We start from the raw sequence: 22,345 nt of genomic DNA, 5'->3' as shown, positions 1-22,345 counted from the left end.
TTCATGTGTATATTTATTTAACAAACATCTGCCACCATTCAGTAACCAAGGAAGTAAAGCACTCTCAATGGTCAAAAAACACTCATACACTCTGCTTTTCGTCTTGCAATTTTATCAACAAACACACAAAAAGGTTAAAGTAGACATGCATACGTTGTGCGAATATGAGTGTTGAAATCGCATGCCCAATGACTGTGTCTATTGCTCATTTTTTATTTACTAATCAGAAATGCAATTAGCCACATCTGGATTCCCAATTAGCCAGAAGTGGATAGTGGCTAACGTTAGATAACACTGGTTACCTTGGATTCTGACTGCTTTTTGTTTTCTTCAAAAGAAATGATAGTGCTTCATTGTTACTTCAAAAATTTCCTATGTTAAATGGAGATGGCTAGTTAGCATTGGTACTGTGGCCCATCAGATGTCAGTGTACTCAGAAGCTTGCAATAGAAGAGCAGGATGAGCGCTGTTAGGAGCTTATGCCATTCTGCAGTACAATGTTAGATTTTGAAGAAAAATATATCTCAAATAATGTGATTTAAAATTAAGAATAATGGTTAAGTGGGAGTAGTTGTAAGACAGCAATCTAATGAAGGGGTTCAGATGACGTTCATACAGCTCGAACAAAACTCGAACAGCTTATAGCCAACTGATCTGAGAGATTAGGTTTGAAAACACTCCTGTTTGTTTGTGTAATACAATATCCCTTTAGTCTTTTGAGTACTGTGTGTGAATGCCAGTTGGGTACACGTTCTCAGATACTTGATGTGCAGTAATATTGACAAAAGAGCAATAAGATTTTTGATACTGAAATATATTGAAAAATAGTTTGTAGTTGTTCACTAGGAAATTTTAGATTTAGTCACCATTTTAGCACCATAACTTTGAGGGATTGAAAAATATCAACAATGGGAGCATGACTTGATGTGTGTAAGACAACTTTTAAACTTTCTTTGAACAATGGGACAGTTGTGAGTATTGTACCTTTCCAGGGAGTATCAACTGAAGCTAAACAGAAAACAAATAGGTGGTCAGTATAAATAACGATTCACGGCAATGATTTAACCAATCTGCTAAGCTTTACGGCCAGGTGCACTCATTGACATTTGGTTAAGGGCTGCGTTCCCAAGCAGTGACTTGCCCAAGAGCTGCTTCCCTCAAAACTGACCATAAGGCAACTCCATGTAATTATAGTCAAGATTTTTGATTAGCATTTTGGGCCATGAGTTTGGATATTCAGGTGGGAGGGAGGTTACTATACATCACCATGATGATGTTTATGAATGATCCACTTTCAGATTACATCACTATGCAATTCAATAATGTAGCATATTCTACACCTGTTCATGTAACGCTGTGTTAATGGTATATAATTTGTAATGTAACAGTATGATCAATTTTTCACATTTTTCTCCTGTGCTTCTTATTTTTCTGAAGGTGTTCCTATTACATAATGTTATGCCGCATAATATGTCACAAACACTATCACGTAACGGTATATCACTTTTGACACATGAAATGTCATGCACTCAGCCTCTTTTTTTAAATATAAAAAGCATTCAGTATAAATCTTACCTCAAGGAAGATTTTGAATTTTGTCCCCTTGATTTTTCAAAATTCTTTAAAGAAAAGATACCAGGTAGAAAGTGCTAAAGAAAAATAGTTGACTGAACAGTACTGATGCATCCTGGGAAAAAGGCACACCACGTATGCTTAGACTGCACAATCCAAATTCAGCTCACAGAATCTGGACAAAAATATCAGTCTAAGCCCAGGGTTTAGGAGAGTCTGAGATTTCAATTAAGAACTTTAATCAAGGCATTAAAAGTTACAAAAGACAATTCAGTGGTTAAATGTTAGCATGTTATTGTGAAATATGTAGTTATTGCATTTTTGTAGTTTGTTTAAACCGTTATTTTGGACATTAGAAATTTCAATTATTGAGGGCGCCAAAAGGCAGCTGAAAAAAAATTTCAAAGCATTGTGAGCTATTTCAGGGAGCCCGAAGGCCAAGTAGTATACCATAACTATAAAGTAGCAGCCATTGTGTATTACACTGCATGACACCTTTAACGTTGAAGATATCTATCACAGTGCCACCTAAAGAAGTAACAGGTATATAGCGTGAAACACTTTCCCCATGTAACAAATTTAAAATACAATAGATAGGTGCTTAGGCCAGTTATACCAGTAATTTTTTGTGACTGTTACAGAATTTACATATACACACTTCTATAAACAGTGTAGAAAAGGTAAACCTAAGTTAAAGGTAAGCCATAATAGTAAGATTATGAAGCATATATTCAACCAGATGAAGGGTGAATTTGGGTTGTGATAAGCTATGTGGCTTCAGCTGTTTAAACTCCAGTAGTGCTCCTGCACCCAAATGGGCATCCCAAAGTCTCGACACTTGCCAACCTACACCAAGTTTTCTCAGCTTGGGTAAGTGGGGAAGGTGGTATTCTGACTTGGAGTATATTTACTCCATCGGTCAAACAGAAACTTTGTGAATTTCTCAGTAGCTTGGTTTGGAGACTCATAGGCATTACGATACTCTTCCACATGTGCTAAACACCCAGATGATCAAACACAAAATTTAATTGAGCTTGAAGTGACCCAGCGCACTAATGGTGGTAAAGTTGAACTTATCGAAGGTAACTAAAGCCACAAACCAGAAGGTGTATTTTACGGGTTACTGTTGTAATAAAAAGTTATTTTAGTGATTGGATTTTTTTTTGTGGACAAAAAGCAGCATGATTATTATAGAATAAAAGCAGAAAATGCCGGAAACACTCAGCTGTTTTTGTCTCTCTCCTTAGGTGCTGCCTGACCTGCTGAGTGTTTCCAGCATTTTCTAATTTTATTTCAGATTTTCAGCATCTGCAGTATTTTGCTTTTGTTTTCATGACTATTCAGGGTTTTGATGAGGCAATTAATAGGTCATAACGTGTACAATATTGGTCCATGTTCATCATTCATTGTTTATGAAAACCACCAAAGAAATATGATATAGGCGACACCATTTTGTGTCAAGGATTATGCTTTCAGTTCCTTAATGTTTTACGGTAATGTGCAGTACTCTGTTTCAGTGTTTGCAACAGCTGCTATATTTGTAAAACTTTTCACCATTTCAATGTTATGTATATACTAACACCTCAGAGTTGGTTATGAGATCTTTGTAACCTTGTAGTTGTATTGACAAAGCAGTGCTCTTGTATAATGTTTTTAAGTCCAACCTTTTAGAAAAAACTTGTTTTGAAGGCTAATTTCTTTTCTATTTTCTTTTGTAGGAAATGATGAGCAAGTGATTGTTCATGATGTTGAAAGGTAAGGAAAAAAGAAATTCCAATCTAATAGCAGCATCACAACATTTATAGAAGGGCAGAGAAATTCATAGAAGCACACAAAGGAGAAAACATCATACAATTCATATAAGTTATTAAAATAGCAATTAATAGGGTGGTGCGATCAGTATTGAGTGCACTATAATTCTAGTTACCTCTTCGGATTGCACATTTTAAAGGGAAGTCTAATATTCCTGGTTGATGTGAATAATAGCATGGTTATAGCATTTTGAAGGTCATCCAATGTGTCATCTGAACGTGAAAATATTCTGTCAATTTTTGTGTGCACTGAATTGGTACTGATTTAATCAAGGTCTCTCTTCTGGCTAATTCCATATCGTCACCAACAGTGCCTATTTTCACCTCCAGAACATCATCCACCTCACCCATGCTACCACTGAAATCTACACCGTTGCCACCTGGAAGCACAGACAGCCTCTGAATTTTGATGCATGCCAATTTGGACGTGGTCTTGTGAATGAAGTCCTTGCAGTCACTCCATTCCATCAGTCCTTCCTTTATTACTTAAAAAAAAATCCTTGCGCGCGCAAATGCAATTAGCATGGTATGGGAGCTGGGACATTGGGCTGGATGAAGTGTCAGGGGTAGGGTGGAGTGATGCCATGAATGGATTTGTAATTGAGGATGAGGATTTTGAAATCAATGGCTGGGGAATGGGGAGCAATTGGAGGAAGGCGAGAACACAATTTAAAATTGTCTGCTCCACAAATCTGTGTACTCAAAACACACCTACCCATGGTGAGAACTGGGATGATTGATTAGTGGAACTCTGTACGGGGTATGATACAGGCAGTAGAGTTCTTGATCGGTTACAGGGCGGAGCTTGGGAGGCTGTCTGTGCTTCCAGGTGGCAACGGTGTAGATTTCAGTGGTAGCATGGGTGAGGTGGATGATGTTCTGGAGGTGAAAATAGGACTGTTGGTGATGATATGGAATTTGACATTCAACTCCTGGTCAGACAGGAGCTTGTGTTCATTTAGCTCAGCCTGAGCAAGCAGCTCCAGTGGTTGGTAGAATAAGGACAAGGGTACTTAGTTTCCAGTGAGAATGGAACAGTAGCTTTGGCCTTCCCAATGTTTAGTTGGAATAAACACGGGTTTGCCCTGTTGAAAGTCAGCATTATAAATACAGGCCTACTCAATCCACCCACATGGATTCAAATACTGAACTTGGATCACAGCAATGGGCAGCAGTGTTTTGTGTACATAGATTTGTGGAGCAGACAGTTTTAAATGAATATGTTATCCATCCAGAGCTGTCCAGAAGCTTTGAATGTTCTTTTGAAAATTCAGATTGTATTTAGTAGGTAACAATACAGCAGTTATATGTAACCTGTATGGCAGACGTAGGCTGTTTGTGTTCAGTCTGCCATGAATGCATTTGAGTTTACTACATGGTCACTTTCTCATTTAAGAAGAGACGAGTCATTTAAAATGATCACTTTCTCAGCAGCACATACCAGGAAGTTTATATGAAGTGTTATAGAAAAGGGTGATGTGCATTTTGGGAGGTGAGGAAGAAGCAAAGATTATTATTTATGCTGTGGCGAATGGATTACACAAGTTATTTCTTTTCATATACATATTGTTACCTGGGGCAATTTCCCAAAGTTGCGCTCTCACCCCCTCCTTCCTGTTGTGAGGTGAATTTAATTTCTCTTTTTTTTGCCTCTCCCTTCTCTCCCCATTTAGAAGTTTGGCTGGAATTGTTAATGATGCAAATTTAGGTACATTTTAATTTTCTGTAATTCTTTTCAGCACTGAAATTGTGAATGTTTTCCCCCATGACGATGCCGTATATGGCCTGTCTGTGAGTCCAGTCAACGACAATGTGTTTGCCAGCTCCTCAGATGATGGCAGAGTTCTTATCTGGGATATAAGGGACTCTCATGGAGGTGAGTTTTAAGAAATAAGTCATACACAGTATCACCCATTTAGCTCAAACAATGTAATAAGTCTCTCTGAATGAGATTATAACCTTTTTATCACCACTCCTTGTTTGCCTACGTAACAGTCAATGCACTTGAGTGTGTATGAAGCTTTGAGACATTTTAAAGATGTGATGAGGTGCTCTATAAATGCCCATTCTTCCTCCCATCTCAAGAGAATATGCATATGGTTTTACGTTAATGAGTTTTAATCTTTACTTTCTGCTGGTAATGGCTGACTTTGAATATAATATCCTGTACGCTCTGTGGCCTTCACAAACTTCACCGTGTGCATAAGACTGATTGTGACACTCCCAAAAAAAAAAGTTCAAAACCAGGAAATTCTGTTCCAAAATATACTGTGATGTTTTTTCTGAATTGGTGATATTCAGAAGGCTTTTGATAAGGTCCCACACAAGAGGTTAGTGCTCAAAATGAAAGCACAAGGGACTGGGGGGGAATATACTGGCATGGATTGAGAATTGGTTGACAGACAAGAAACAGAGAGTAGGAATAAACGGGTCTTTTTCCGGGTGGCAGGCAGTGACTAGTCGGGTACCACAGGGATCAGTGCTTGAGCCCCAGCTATTCACAATATATATCAATGATTTGGATGGGGGAACTAAATGTAACATTTCCAAGTTTGCAGATGACACAAAGCTGGGGTGGAATGTGAGCTGTGAGGAAGATGCAAAGAGGCTCCAATGTGATCTAGACAAGTTGGGTGATTGGGCAAGAACATGGCAGATGCAGTATAACATGGATAAATGTGAGGTTATCCACTTTGGTTGTAAAAACAGAAAGGCAGATAATTATCTGAATGGTGATAGATTGGGAAAAGGGGAGGTGCAACGAGACCTGGGTATCCTTGTACACCAGTCACTGAAAGCGAGCATTCAGGTGCAGCAAGCAGTTAGGAAGGCAAATGGTATGTTTGCCTTCATTGCAAGAGGATTTGAGTACAGGAGCAGGGATGTCTTACTGCAGTTATACAGGGCCTTGGTGAGACCACATCTGGAGTATTGTGTGCAGTTTTGGTCATCTTATCTGAGGAAGGACGTCCTTGCCATGGAGGGAGTGCAACAAAGGTTTACCAGACTGATTCCTGGGATGGCAGGACTGACTCATGAAGAGAGATTGGGTCGACTAGGCCTATATTCACTAGAATTTAGAAGAATGAGAGGTGATCTCATCGAAACATATAAAATTCTAACAGGACTAGACAGACTAGATGCAGGGAGGATGTTCCCGATGGCTGGGGAGTCCAGAAAACAGGGGTCACAGTCTCAGGATACGGGGTATGCCATTTAGAACCGAGATGAGGAGAAATTTCTTCACTGAGGGTGGTGAACTGTGGAATTCTCTACCACAGAAGGCAGTGGAGGCCAAGTCATTAGATGTATTCAAGAAGGAGGTAGATATATTTCTTAATGCGAAAGGGATATGGGGAAAAAGCGGGAACAGGGTACTGAGTTAGACGATCAGCCATGATCATTTTGAATGGCGGAGCAGGCCTGAAGGGCCTATGTTTCTATCTTTCACCAAGGTCCCAGATGCCCTGCTGACCTCGCCATGCGTTATCAATTCGCACTTCCAGCAATTTGCGGAGCAAAATTAATTGGAGCTGAAGAGTGAGGGGAAAAAATCCAACTCATGCTGCTCACTGCAAATTCTGGGCCAATATTATACAATGGGTGGTAGTGGTTTTAGATTAATATCCTGTATGAAACCTCACTTGTAACTTTATTTTCCTTGTCGACAAGTTTTAACCTTCAAATGCATCTCACTTGTTTCAGAACCTTTCTGTTTGGCAAATTACCCATCAGCTTTTCACAGTGTGATGTTTAACCCTGTGGAACCCAGACTTTTGGCCACTGCAAATTCCAAAGAAGGAGTGGGTCTGTGGGACATCCGCAAACCTCGAAGGTGAGCTTATTCTCAGCTTAGTCTTGTTCTCTTTGAGCCTTCGCTTTGTTATTTAGAACGATTCATGTAGAACTCTACACAATAGAATTGCTAGGGAAGTTGTACACTAGCGTGTAGGTATTTTGTTTTGGAAGGGGTGGAGGCGTGACGTAGCACTGAGGAGCTAATCAAAATCTGGAATATGGTTAACACTCTTCAATATTTTAGCTGTAATGAATTTAACATTTTTTTGGGGCATCCTCAGCAGTTGATCAGGTTGCATGACATTTAGTTCCGAGCTCTGTAGTTCAGCAAATCATTTGCCCAGCAAGTAGACTTGCAGCGTGTGCAGTGGTAATAATCTAGGCATCTGGTAGGATTAGCAGTTTTGACCCAAAGACTTGTGCAGCGCGTCCTTGAAAACAACAATGAAGTCTTCAAAACTGACCAATTGAACCTTCTATAATGTTGGTTCTGAATTGTAAAATGATTTTTTTGGTCACCTGCAAAACCTATAACTTAAAACCTTAATCTCATTACTTATATACATCTAGCCTTAAATTCTACACCTTTGTAAAATTAGGTAAATTTTATAAATTATGAACATTCAGAAGCTATGTAAGATTTTCTCTTGGACTTCAATAGTTACAAAAATGGCAAGTGGAGCTTTAATTCAAAGTTGCTTAATTCATATCTGATAATTCACTTTTTTAGGACAAAAAAAGACAACTTCAAATTATCAGGAGTAGACTGTAGATGAATCTTGAACCATCCTCTGACACCAAAGCAACTCTACAATTTAACTGCGTATGAACAATTCAGATTAGTTTCAATTTATTTTCCCCTGGAAAAGCAGCATAATATTTTGGATTGCTATTTTTTTTGGATAACTAAGCCAGCGAGTACTATATAATTAAATGGTAGGGTATCCTTTTGAATGATTAAACCACCATGTGGGAGGTACAGTAGTATTAGGCATATAGGTAAACTAAAATGTCATCAGTCGATGTGAAGATATGGACAGTACATTGCCATAGGTTGACTTCAGGCTCAACCCCATTTCCCGAGCTTTGTTGCCAATGAGTTCAATTTCAAAATCTTCTGGAGATTTTAATCAAATGGAATTTAGTGAACCAGTATTTGTAATTTTCATCATTTAATAAAATAATAGGATTTTTAAAAAGTTTATTTAACAGAAAAGTACACGGATAGCCCAGATTGTGACAGAAAATATAAAATTATATATGCTATACTAATGTTGTGGATTCACGGGGTAGCTTAATTAACCCGACATAAAACATTCATAGCTATTATGATTGACTTCTATAAGTTTCAACGTGTTTCTTTTCTATTTAAAGAAATAGTAATAAATTTAATAAAATCAAGTTTTTGTAATAACTCCTGATTTTGCACTCACTAATTGGTGATGCCAGGGATTCATTGTAAATCACTTTGCCTCGGCCACCCAAGTTAACCAGTCAGGATTTTTGGAAAATTCTAGGCCTTTGTTGTTTCTTGCATAATGAGCAGATAAATGGAATTCTAGAGGGCCTCAGGCTGTACTTAGTAAATAAATTAAACAGTCAAAAATGAAGTGCGTGTACAAGTCAGGTAAAGAAAAAAGGAAAAGCAAAGAAAAAGTACAGAGCAAAAGGCAGGGAAAAACACTTCTTTTGGATGGAAACTAATTCAGTGCAGCGGGAAATCTTCAGAGTTATGAGAGAAGGCAGGGAGGTCAGAGGCAGAGAGTGGTGAAATATCTGACACGCCTCATTCTGGTGCCGATGACCACGAAATGGAGTCGGACCAGTTTGAGTCTGAAACTGAAAACAATGAAGAAGGTGGTAATCCTCCCATTACTAGATGAAGCACAGGAGGAAGAAGAGCACAAAGAGGAAAAAGACGAACATGAACCACCTCATGTTTCTGGTGAGAAGGTTCTTTCGAGTGCAGGATCTCTAAAACAGAATGACATAGACAGACTTGAGCTTCATAACTGGAAAATAAAATTCCATCCAAAAAGGGATATCAAAGGAAAGTTGTTTCCCCCTGCTCTTCTCTCCTACACTCTTCTTAATGGAGGGAAAACTGAATGTGACTGGACAGCAGTGATGCAGCGTGCTGCTTAATTGCATTCCGTGTCGAATTTTCCCGCAGGATGTAGCCACTCACTAAAATTTTCTTCCAACCTTAGTCATGCCAATTGGGTGCATTGCAAATTGCAGCTGGCACCAGCTGTATAAACAAATCCCTGACCATGCAAAAAGTATTGCACACAAGGAATGCTATATGAAATGGATAGATATGAGAGGGAGATTGAAAGGTACTAAAAACATCCACTCATTGCTTGCCAAAAACTTTTATAAATGAGAAAGAAAAGTGGAAGGAAATTCTTTAAACTTATTTTAGATGTAATTTAGTTTCTCGGAGGACAAGGATTAGCTTTCCATGGCACAAGATCTAAGCTGGGTGATAAATCAAGTGGTAATTTCTAGGTTTTATTGAATTGTTTGCCAAGTATAATCAGATTTTTGGGTGACCATGTTGATCATGTGAAAAAGGCACAGGCACAAATGAAGGACTTCAAGTACATTTCTTGTCACCTGAGAGACAAAATGAATTTATTGAAGAATGCATCAGGCACATCATGAAAACAATCCTGGACCAGGTTAAAGAGGCTAAGTACTTTTCAATAATTTGTGATGCACCGCCAGACAGGCTACACAAGGGACTGATGGCACCAATGATCAAATACGTTCATCAAGTACCTGCAGATAATTTGTGATTCAGGAATGGTTCTTGTGCTTCAGAGACTTTACCAAGAAGACAAGCGAGGAAATACCTGAAGACAGATTAGATTTCTAACTCTATATTGTGGACAAGCTTATGAGAATGGAGCCATCGTCGCTGGGTCAAAATCCTGGAACTCCCTACCTAACCAGCACTGTGGGGGAACCTTCACCAAATGGACTGCAGCAGTTCAAGAAGGCAGTTCACCACCACCTTCTCGAGGGCAATTGGGGATGGGCAATAAATGCTGGCCTTGCCAGTGACGCAACAATCCTATGAATGCATTTTTTTAAAAAAAAGGATAGTACTCTGAAGCTCAGCAACTCTTGGCTTTGGAAGTGATCGAACACGATCTAGATTTCAACAACATTATTGATTCATTTGCGGAGAAAGACAAGCACCATTATAAATTGCAAGTCTTAAAATAAATTATATGGAGATTTGGAAACTTCCTTTTATACTTCTATTTTCTTTACTGCATGTATTGTTATCACTGATCCATTTCATTCATAAATTTGGGGCCCCCTGAGCTCAGGGCCTTGGTACAGTTGGACCCACTTTTCCCCCCTCTCGTCAGTGCTGGTTGACTTAGTACAGTTAGAAGTGATGAAATACAGTAATAGGGCTTCAACTCAGTGCTGTTTTCACACACATTCTATAGATCAGCTAATTATCCCTTTTTGTTATTGCACAAGGGTTCTATGTTTGTCCTCCAGTCTTTAATTTCTGCTCTTGGGCGTAAGACACAACCGATGCTGTCAATTTTCATGCCACTTAACAATTGACTACATTGTTGACTTTGTAAATTAATTTTGTGTCTCAGGTGACAAGTAATATTTGTTTTGATGGATTTTAAAAATCCAATGCAGCATGTTATTTTAATATTCAAATTAAAACATGTCCCTGGTTAACTCCTTACTTCTAATTTGCATTATACTTCGCCATTTTTGTTTTTGGGAACATTTTGAGAGGAGTTCTGTATAATTTACAAAATTAAAATGTAAAACTTGCAGCTAATATTTCTTCTGGGAGTTTTGTACCAATAAGCATTTCAGTGCACAATGATTGAATTACCCAAATTCAAAATTTTCATTTCGGGTGATTTAAAGTCTGGGACACACAGTGCATTAATACGAACATATGAAATTAACGGGCAGGAAAAGACTAGTTCGTCCATCAAGCCTGCCCCACACCACGATGGCTGGACCAGAATGGCCAAACACTTCTTCCCTCCCACACTGACACCCACCCCGGCAGCCACGTAATCTCCTGGGAGAGGCAAAAAGCAGAAAAAACCCAGGGCCAATAAGGGAAAAAAAGCTCTGGAAAATTCCTCTCCGACCCCCCCCCCCCCCCCCCCGCTAAATCGAAACCATACCAGGAGATGATGTGGAGATGCCGGTGATGGACTGGGGTTGACAATTGTAAACAATTTTACAACACCAAGTTATAGTCCAGCAATTTTATTTTAAATTCACAAGCTTTCGGAGATTTTCTCCTTCCTCAGGCAAATGTTTCAAGATCTCCTTGAAGCCTACGCATTTATACATGCGTATAAATGCGTACATACATTCATACATGTATAAATGCGTAGGCTTCAAGGAGATCTTGAAACATTTGCCTGAGGAAGGAGAAAATCTCCGAAAGCTTGTGAATTTAAAATAAAATTGCTGGACTATAACTTGGTGTTGTAAAATTGTTTACAATTGTCATACCAGGAGATCACATGGACCAAGTGTTATCTATCGAGGCCCTTACCTTCTATATGATGCGATCTCTGCCCTAGTCAGGAACTGGTCCAGCTCTACCTTGAAGGCATGCAGAGAGTCAGCACCTGCCGTACCAGCTGCCAATGTATCCCAGAGGCTCACAATTCTCTCTGAAAAGAAGAACCGCCTAACATCCAGTTTATTCCTACTCTTCCATAGTTTAAACTCATGTCCCCTGGTCCTCCCCAGTCTGTTAAACTGGAATAACCTATCAACAGGGACACTATCAGCCCTTTATATAATTATTTTTTAGCCCTCTATCAGGTTGCCCCTAAGTCTACACTGCTCTAAAGTAAATAGATCAAGGTCCTTGAGCCTATCTGAGTAGCTGAGGTTCTTTAAGCTACAAATTATTCTTGTAGCTCTCTTCTGGGCCTTTTCTACAGCTGCTTTCTCACCCACCATGTGGGGGGGACCAAAGCTGGGCACAGTAATCTAGATTCGGTCTGACCAGTGAACCGTATAGTGTCAAACTGGTGTCCTTTGATTTATACTGAGGGGTTGTATTTATAGAACCAAATACCTTGGTAGCTTTAGCTACAATTTCTCTACATTGGTCATGAACCTTCAGTGATCTGTGCACAATAACACCAAGATATTTTTGTCACTCAACCTCTTTCAGTATTGTTTCCTGCAAATGATATGTATATTCTGTGTGGGCCCTACCAACATGCATAACTCGACATTTATCTAAATTAAATGCCATTTGCCAACGTGTGGTCCACTTCTCTAGTGCATCTAAATCTCTTTGGATTTGATTGCACTCCTCCACCATCTTAATCCTTGCACAGATTTTGGTGCCATCTGCAAACTTACTTACCATACTCCCAACACCACTGTCCAGTTCATTAATAAAGACCGTGAAGAGTAGCAGGCCTAGGACCGATCCCTGGGGGATACCACGAGTAACATGTCTCCAGGCTGAACCACATTCGTTAGCAACAACTTTTTGGCTGTGGGATTAGAGCCAACTCCTAATCTAGCATTTCAAATTTCTACTGATACCACAAGATTCTGCCTTGTGAAGTAACCTAGTGTGAGGTACCTTATCAAAGGCTTTCTGAAAGTCCAGGTAGACAATGTCTACCGGATTACCCTTATCCACTTCCCTAGTGACTTCCTCAAAAAAAACTCTATCAAGTTTGTTAGGCACGACCTATTTTTTCGGAAGGAGGATCGGGAAACTGAGCTAATTCTACTTTTTAAGCTTGCTTAGTCCATAGCTGAAGGAATAAGGGAATGTATGGACTGACATCAGAAGGAGAGTTTTGCTGTGGAACAAGCTTTGTTTGAGCAGTGAGCTGCTCCTACAATCAATCTAGAGATTCTGCAACCTTAAGTTTTCTTTGAATATTTATCCAATTTGAATTTGACCCTGACTACTTGTAGTGGTGAGTGAACTGTTCTCTTACCATTTGTGGCAAAAAGGACAGCGGGCCAAATTGACAAACCATTTAAATACAGTCCATCACCCCTGAATGGTTTATCTCTAATTTTAAGGTTATGCCCTCTTGTTTTGGACTCTCCCATCAGAGCAAATAATTTCTCTCTGTCTACCCTATCAAATCCTTCAATCATCTTAAACACCTCAATTAGATCCCCCCTCCCCCCCCCCCCCCCCCCCCACATAATCTTCTATACTCAAGGGATTACAAGCCTAGACTATGCAAACTATCCTCATAATTTAACCTTTTAGCCCCGGTATCATTCTGGTGAATCTGCGCCGCACCCCCTCCAATAACAATATATCCTTCTTGAGGTGCGGTGTCCTGAACCGAACGCAGTACTCTAGATGCGGTCTAACGAGAGCTTTATATAACTGCAGCATAACTTCCACCTTTTGTATTCCAGCCCTCTTGAGATAAAGGTTAACATTCCATTACCCTTTTAAATTATTTTTCGTGCTGTCCACTAGCTTTGTGATTTCTGTACAAGGACCCCATAATCTCTCTGCTTTTCCACAGTTACTAGCTTTTTACCATTCAGAAAATTCTCTGATCTATCTTTCTTAATTTCAAAGTGGATGACCTCGCACTTCCCCACGTTGAACTCCATCTGCCACAGTTTTGCCCACTCACTTAATCTATCAATGTCCCGTTGCAACTTTCTGCTCCCATCTATACTACTGACTGTGCCACTTAACTTAGTATTGTCAGCAAACTTATACATACTGCTCTCTATTCCTTCATCTAAGTCATTGAAAAATATAGTGAAAAGCTGAGGCACCAGTACAGATCCCTGGGGGTCACCAATAGTCACATCCTGCCAATTGGAGTACATACTCATTATCCCTATTCTCTGACTCCTACGTCCTAACCAATTCTCTACCCTCACATGGGATTGTAACACTCAAATATATCGACTGATTTGTTCCAAACTTGCAAGGAGTTGAAAAATTGAATCCTCGTTGGGGCCCAAGGAGCTTAATGCTGTATCTGATACTGATCGGACTTGCAGTCCACCACTCGCCAGGCAGCCGTGCAGCTTGGAGGTTCTTCCATCAGTGGTCTTCAGTCTGCCACAAACCCCAATGGCAGTTGAGATGGGGCAGAGGAAAATGCTCCTCAAATTCTGACAACTACTGATGAAAGGGAGGAGACTGACAATTCTGTCTATGCAGGCAGAGCTTAATGATTTTTTTGTTTGTATTTCCTTATAGGGCAGCTTGTGCTCTGGTTGTGCTGTTTGGTATTCAAATTTTATGGTGCACACTTGGGGCTTGACTCATTCAATGTTCATTAATTGACTATTGGTAATATATCTGAGTATTGATTACCAGACAGTTCAAGTCCAAGATTTTATTTCCTTAATGTGTTTGATAGTGCGATGCACATCCGGGGAGAATGCCAGCTGTAAGATTCAGTGGTCTAATTTGTTAACTGCAATCTAGGCAATTACTGTTTCGTATCTAGTTTTAGTTTAAGTGCCTTACAGCCCTTCCTTGTGTATGTTTTTAATAATTGTGGCTGTAAGGTGCTGGATTTTGATTGTCGGAATGCATTCTTTTTCTTGTTACACAACGATGACCTTGTGTGTTAGGGGCCCAATGACTGGGAGATGGGGATGAGAAATTTGGGGTTCTGGCAGTTAAGGCCAAGTCTTCTTTGTTCAAGGCTGTGAATTCTTTTGGAGGTTTGTTGGGTTATCCCCTCAGGGATTTATTGAGGACTAGCTCCGAAGGGATTATGTTGGGTAAATGCTCAATTTATCAGCTGAGTTGCTAAAGATGTATCTTTCTGGGGGAGAAGATGGAGTTTGTTTGTAACTGCTTTGAGATATTTTGGTGGCATTCGATATTATTGAGTGTTAAGTCTCTTGTTTAAATCTATAATATAGAGGTTGGATATCTGTAACTTTTTAATTAAGTATACAATCTGCTAATAATAGATGTGTGATTTGTACGCCAGGAAATCCTTCAAATGTTTTCTATCTTTTCTCACAAGCCCATGATGCTCTTTACAACAGCAGTCACTGCACTTAAGTAATTGTGTGAAGTACTTTGTGACATTTTGTTGATGTAATAAGACACTGTAAATTTTAGGCTTTATTGTTTTTGAAATACTCAGAAAATAGTTAATATCTTTGGCCATTATTGAGCATTAAGAAATGCTTCAACTTATTAAATGGATCTCTGTTGCATGGGAGATAAAGTGAGTTGGTTTGAAGTGGAAAGTTTTATTTTTATTTTGTTCCTAGTTTCAGGAATGCCATTTTTAACATCTTAAATGGAACTGATCATTTAACTTGCATATTACCGAAAGCTCTTGGAGCAGCAGAGTATACAATATATACCAGCTTTTTGCATCATTCATGATAATTATGCTTTTTCTTACAAACATGTGACTCAAAATAAACCATGGTAGAGGAAAGAATGGTGGAACTAAAAGACTTAGATTTACACTACATTAGACATACCTGTCTATCCCTTTGCAAACTCTTTGTGTCCTCCTCACAGCTTACTTTCCCATCCAGCTTTGTATCGTCAGCAAACTTGGATACATTACACACGGTCCCTTCATCTAAGTCATTGATGTAGATTGTAAACAGCTGAGTCCCAAGCACTGATTGATCCTTGCCGCACGCCACTAGTAACAGCCTGCCAACCTGAAAATTATCCGTTTATTTCTACTGTTTTCTGTCCGTTAACCAATCCCCAATCCATGCTAATATATTGCCCTCAATCCCCCATGAGCCCTAATCTTGTGTAGCAACCTCTTATGTGGCACCTTATCGAAAACATCCATTGCTAGTTACACCCTCAAAAAACTCTAATAGATTTGCCAAACACTCTTTTCCTTTCATAAAACCATGTTGACTCTGCCTAATCATATTATGATCTTCTAAGTGCCCTGTTACTACGTCCTTAATGCTAGAGTCTGCAAAGGGATATCAACAGGTTACGTGAGTGGGCAGGAAGGTGGCAGATGGAGTATAATGTAGGGAAATGTGAGGTTATTCACTTTGGTAGGAAAAATAGAAAAACTGAATATTTTTTAAATGGTGAGAAACTGTTAAATGTTGGTGTTCAGAGGGATTTGGTTGTCCTTGTACACGAAACACAAAGTTAATGTGCAGGTACGACAAGCAATTAGGAAGGCAAATGGTATGTTGGCCTTTATTGCAAGGGGGTTGGAGTGCGAGAGTAAGGAAGTCTTGCTGCAGCTGTACTGGACTTTGGTGAGACGACACCTGGAGTACTGTATACAGTTTTGGTCTCCTTATCTAAGGAAGGATATACTTGTCTTAGGGGCAACGAAGGTTCTCTCGATTGATTCCTGGGACAAGAGTGTTGTCCTATGAAGAGAGAAGGAGTACAATGGGCCTATACTCTCTCGAGTTTAGAAGATTGTAAACAATTTTACAACACCAAGTTATAGTCCAGCAATTTTATTTTAAATTCACAAGCTTTCGGAGACTTCCTCCTTCCTCAGGTAAATGTTCAGGATCTCCTTGAAGCCTACGCATTTATACATATAGAACAATACATGGTGTTTACAGACTGCCCCTGCAACTGCCCGTTGCCAAGGCAATCACCGTGTTCAGACAGAGAGGTGTCACCTGCAGAACCCCCGAATACACATTCAACAAAAAAACAAACAGGGAAAAAAAAACAGAGAAGAAAAACAGAGAGAGGCAGAAACATCCGGAAGGCAGAGAGAGCCAGCAAATGACCCATTATATTAAAAACAGATAACATTTGTTCGCTGGTGGGGTAACGTGTAGCGTGACATGAACCCAAGATCCCGGTTGAGGCCGTCCTCATGGGTGCGGAACTTGGCTATCAATTTCTGCTCGACGATTTTGCGTTGTCGTGTGTCTTGAAGGCCGCCTTGGAGTACGCTTACCCGAAGGTCGGTGGATGAATGTCCATGACTGCTGAAGTGTTCCCCGACTGGGAGGGAACCCTCCTGTTTGGCGATTGTTGCGCGGTGTCCGTTCATCCGTTGTCGCAGCGTCTTAGAAGAATGAGAGGTGATCTCATTGAAACATATAAGATTCTAAGAGGGCTTGACAGGGTAGATGCTGAGAGATTGTTTCCCCTGGCTGGAGAGTCTAGAACTAGGGGACATAGTTTCAGGATAAGGGGTCAGACATTTAGGACTGAGATGAGGAGGAATTTCTTCACTCAGAGGGTCATAAGTATTTGGAGTTCTCTACCCAGAGGGCTGTGGGTGCTCGGTTGTTGAGTATATTTTAGACTGAGATCGATAGATTTTTGGACACCTAAGGTAATCAAGGGATATGGAGATAGGGCAGGAAAGTGGAGTTGAGGTCAAAGATCAGCCATGATCTTATTGAATGGCGGAGCCAGCTCGAGAGGTCGTATGGCCTACTCCTGCTCCTATTCTGTTCTTATTAGACCCATGCTGCTTTTTGATTTTTGTCTTGGGGAGGGTGGGAGCAGAGAGTTTTGACAGGAAGCAAGACTGGTACCATACTGACTGGCCACATTAAACACAGTGTTAGAACAACCCCTGTTTACAGAACAGATTGACAGTCTTCCATTGTTTGGGAGTGTGGTATGTTTGATTAATTTTCCATACTTCGCTGCCTAGCCAAGAGTTCTGTGTTAGAGTATATGAGAGAATTGTTTCCTTGGAACTTTACAGCAGAATATTCCAGTAGATTATCGTGGTTCAGCAATTCTGTAAACGAAGGAGAACAAGTACAAATTAAGAGTAAATATAAGTACTGTTTAAAAAAAAATTGTGTTGAGTTTTAAAGTTGGTGCTAAAAATATACTAAACAGTAAACTTATTTTTACTGTTATTAAATGCACAGAATGTTTTCTTAAATTTGTCATTGCTTATTGATGAGCCAGTAGTGGAGGAAACAAAATTGGTGAAGGAAATCATACAGGAAAAAATGAAGTCAAAATATAAATTGAGGAAAGCATGAGACTGCATCTCAATTCTTGGATTTTTATGAATATTTTTATATTAGTCATAGAAAATGTCACCAATTTCTAAATGATTATCTGCTGCCATAGGAAGATGTGGTCGAGCATGTGGCATTTAGCAAGACTTCCCGAGGAAATAATGGAGGCCCCATACTATGAGTTCCCAATTGTAGTCTGTAGTGTGGGGAAAGCAGGAATATATGTATAAAATTGAGTCTTTTGCCACAGTTAGTGGTTCTATTGGTTCAAGTGGCTAGAAGGGTCAGAGCTGGTTTGCTTTCTTTATTTAATTCTTGTTTCTGAATTTTATTAAAATAGGGCTCCCTTGTTTCTAAAATTACTCTAACTTTTTTAAAAAACCTTCTTGCGGTCATCCTTGGACTGAATTATTTTAACTGTAGAACATGCCGACTTGGTCCTACTGTGCACCAATGAGCCAGATATATCAATTTCTGTAGAATGTGTTGTCGAGGAAATGAAGTTGGCTGGGCAAGTGAGTTAAGACAAATGTTCAGCTGGAGCTTCCGTTGCAGATTTTCATCAACAATTACAGGTCTGCTAAGAAACTGGGCATTTATTTTTGTTGGTGTTGGGTGGAAATGTCTTTTTACAGTTCAACTGGACATAATTGTATTATTGCTACTAATAAAACTAACTGACAAAATAAACATGTTTCAATTTTCTATTCCTCTTTGTCCCCCCACTCATAATCTCCCATCGCACACTATTCCAGACTCAAAATGGTCAACTGAGATTGGAAACTCATTGAGACAGTTCTTGTGGGATACTTATGGCACATCATGTATGCTAATCGATGTGTTGCATCACTTTTAAAGGGTCTTGTGTTCTATAATAAGCTTTTCAACCTCAGTTGTTCACATAAATAACCTTGTGAATATCTTGTAGTAGGTCAAGATTATTTTTGAAATGTTGCAGGATGGTACAAATGTTGAATTCCCTGCACAGAATAGCAGGTACATTGAAAAATGAGGGAATTTGAATGTAATTTAGGAAGTGTACTAATTAGAGGAAAAAAAATATTGCATTTAGAAATCTTTGTGATTGTTGTGCAAGCTGTTCCTAACCTGTTGGTCACTTTCCTTGGGATTCTCGTCTTGTAAATGGGTTTTAGGTCATGACCAAGCTAATAGTCGGGGGGAAGGGGTGGGGGTTGAGGATAGCGAAATTGAGAAACATTTATGTTTTTGGCACATGGAGCAAGATAATGAAGTACGGCAGTCAGGAAACTCCAGCAGTACAATTTTGAGCTCCTTTGATTTGAATCCAAGTGTGAAAGGTAGATTTGACTGGTATTTGAATTACATTATCCCTAATTGTGTTTCATTAGCTCTCAGCCAATGTGCTATATTTCTGAATTTGAGGATAACGTGACTACTTCCCTATCAGCTGAACTTCTATTTAATCTCCTGTGCAAATCTTCAGTCAATTGGTTGTGGTATGAAAAATACTGCTGCTCAATAAACATGTAGTGTTCACGTGTCTTAGTAGAGATTTATTTTTCTATGGAGACATTAGTTGGTTTATAGTGGGGCCCTATATAACAGAGACACATGACAGAGATAAGTGTTCTAATAATCAGAATTTCTACAGGTGGGTAGTTTGCGAGGATATATTTTTGTAACCCGTTTGTTCTTCTTGTAGCTCCTTGCTCCGTTATGGAGGAAAACTTCCCATGCAGAGTGCCATGAGTGTCCGCTTCAATAGTAGTGGAACCCAGCTGTTGGCACTGCGGCGTCGCCTGCCTCCAGTATTATATGACATTCACTCACCACAGTCTGTGTTTGAGTTTGATAACCAAGGATATTTCAATTCCTGCACTATGAAGAGCTGTTGCTTTGCAGGAGACCGCGATCAAGTAAGTGCAAACCATTTAAAAGAAATTACTGGATATGTAGCTTTTAGCTACTTATATTCACATCTATTGGGGTCTGTAAGATGTAAGAGTGTAGCTGATAGCTCAACATTGCATGAAATTGTTTATAGAATTGCTCAATCAAATTATATGTCTTCATTTAAAGTTGACTGTAGTGTTATTACATAAATGTGTGCCATTATGGGGAAAATAGCACATTCTTCAGACTAATCTGTTGAACAATATAAGCAGTTGCATGCAGAAATGTTATACCTTTTTTTAAAGAAACACAATTACTCTTTAACTGAAAAAAGCAGTATTACCTCAGGAATTGGAATTTTTCCAGGAAGGTAAAATGCCTATGTTTCCTATTTGCACATGTCAGACATATTTCTCACTAATTTAAACTATAAACTATCCTGTGACATTATTCAGTGTAGTAGAATGTTTGGAATGTCTAGTGGACTTGTTACATTTTTATCTCCCTATATAGTGAGAATTTTGGATTTATGGGTGAGCTCATAGACTCTAGATTTAGTTAAGTATATTTAATAGAGTAGACTTTGGAATATTACTGTACAATGTTTAAAGGTATTTTGGTCCTCTTCCTTTGAGTAAATGGGAGTAAAACAAAAAATCACAAGATTTTAATGAGGCATTCTTTAACAAAGTTGACAATTGTAAACAATTTTACAACACCAAGTTATAGTCCAGCAATTTTATTTTAAATTCACAAGCTTTCGGAGGCTTCCTCCTTCGTCAGGTGAACGATGTGAAAATGAAATCCTCGTTCACCTGACGAAGGAGGAAGCCTCCGAAAGCTTGTGAATTTAAAATAAAATTGCTGGACTATAACTTGGTGTTGTAAAATTGTTTACAATTGTCAACCCCAGTCCATCACCGGCATCTCCACATCTTAACAAAGTTGAGCAGTAAATTAATCATTATATAACAGGGCAAGCATATGGGATTAGGACTACTGTTCATGTTAAGAGTTGACAGCAGAAAGTTATACTGCTGACGATGCATTACTTGGTATTTGGGCAAAGCAGATCGCTGAGCATGCAAACTTTAATGTACGCATAGAGCTCTGCTCACTGGCATTGGAATGCTGGTGAAAATTTCCATTTCAGTAAAAAGTGTCTTATTCCCCCTTTACTGACATTACACATACAAAAGTGGTCTTGTGGAACTTCTTGCCAAAGTATGGGTTGCCCTGAGATCGCTGTCCTCAAACCACAAGTTACGCTGCACTTTGTGCATTGATGCAATATGAAACTCCTCAATGCAGAAACTGCAATATGATATTTGGAAATTTTAATTCAGAGCTGTTTGAGTGTGATTGGCAAGCCTGTTACATTGACATCGTATGTCTATAATATTATCATCCCACCCCATTCTAGAGGCAATTCTAAAACCAGTATTTGTCACTTTGATCATTTGACAATTGACATTTGCTGCCTTTTAACAACAGGGCCTTAAATTGAGGATTGTTCCCCATGATTGATCCAATGTTGATTTATGCTGCTGAAGCTGAAAATGTTTAACTCTCTGCCCTTCAATTTGAAGTGTGCTAAGTTTTGTTCTATCATTCTTCATTGTTAAGCCTTTATGTTTATTAGAAAGTGGTCAATCAGAATACCTGTAGATGTCAAGACCAAAGAGGGTAAATAATCGTATTAACGTTCTGGTAATATTGTGATTGGGGCCGTCGCTTCACACTCCTATTGTGGCAGATGCAAATACTGTATATATTTAATTTTGTTTTGAAGAAAACTAATCTGGGTAACCCCCTCCAACAAAATAATGAATCTGATCAACATTAAAGATGGGGGTCTCATCATCAGGATCCCTTTCTAAAAATCAGTAGAGGTGCAGTCTTAAGGCCAGAGCAATTTAGCAGTCCTGTTGTTTCAATTGTGCATATTCAATTTCTTCACATTTCTGGGCTTCAATTTTTTTTTAATCTACCAAAATTGGAAGGGAGGGGCAAGGAGTCAAAGTAATAGAAAGATTTCAATTTTCATTTTCTTTATGTAGGCTGTTGAAAAATCAAACTCACAAAAGTTATGCATAATGTTTATTTGCATTTATCCCTCAATTATTTTGAATAGTATGACACTGAGCCTTAAAAAGGGTGCTCTGATGGTAAGACTCTCCAAGTCCCAATGGGTAGGAAGGTTTTTTGGGTTGTCTTAGTTATGGCACACTGGATTACACCTCCTCAGGTCTATTTATACAGCTCGAAAATAAAACCTACTATTTGATAACTGCACTGATTTAGGATATTTCAACTTTGTATTAGGATTCTTCTTG

General features: G+C 39.1%; 1 protein-coding gene across 1 annotated transcript in view; it reads left to right on the top strand.

Moving 5' to 3' along the window:
- dcaf5 (ddb1 and cul4 associated factor 5) overlaps positions 1-22,345 on the top strand; it is a 96,215-nt gene that overhangs the window by 28,731 nt on the left and 45,139 nt on the right. Inside the window, exons 3-6 of the mRNA XM_067991306.1 lie at positions 3,291-3,327; positions 5,123-5,259; positions 7,089-7,218; positions 19,819-20,032. Coding sequence (XP_067847407.1) covers positions 3,291-3,327; positions 5,123-5,259; positions 7,089-7,218; positions 19,819-20,032 — 518 coding nt within the window. The remainder of the gene's footprint in view (positions 1-3,290; positions 3,328-5,122; positions 5,260-7,088; positions 7,219-19,818; positions 20,033-22,345) is intronic.

The sequence above is a fragment of the Heptranchias perlo genome, chromosome 10 (assembly GCF_035084215.1).
Source record: "Heptranchias perlo isolate sHepPer1 chromosome 10, sHepPer1.hap1, whole genome shotgun sequence".
Classification (NCBI taxonomy): Eukaryota; Metazoa; Chordata; class Chondrichthyes; order Hexanchiformes; family Hexanchidae; genus Heptranchias; species Heptranchias perlo.
Note: the sequence above shows the minus strand (reverse complement) of the source record. Positions and strands in the feature narration are given on the sequence as shown.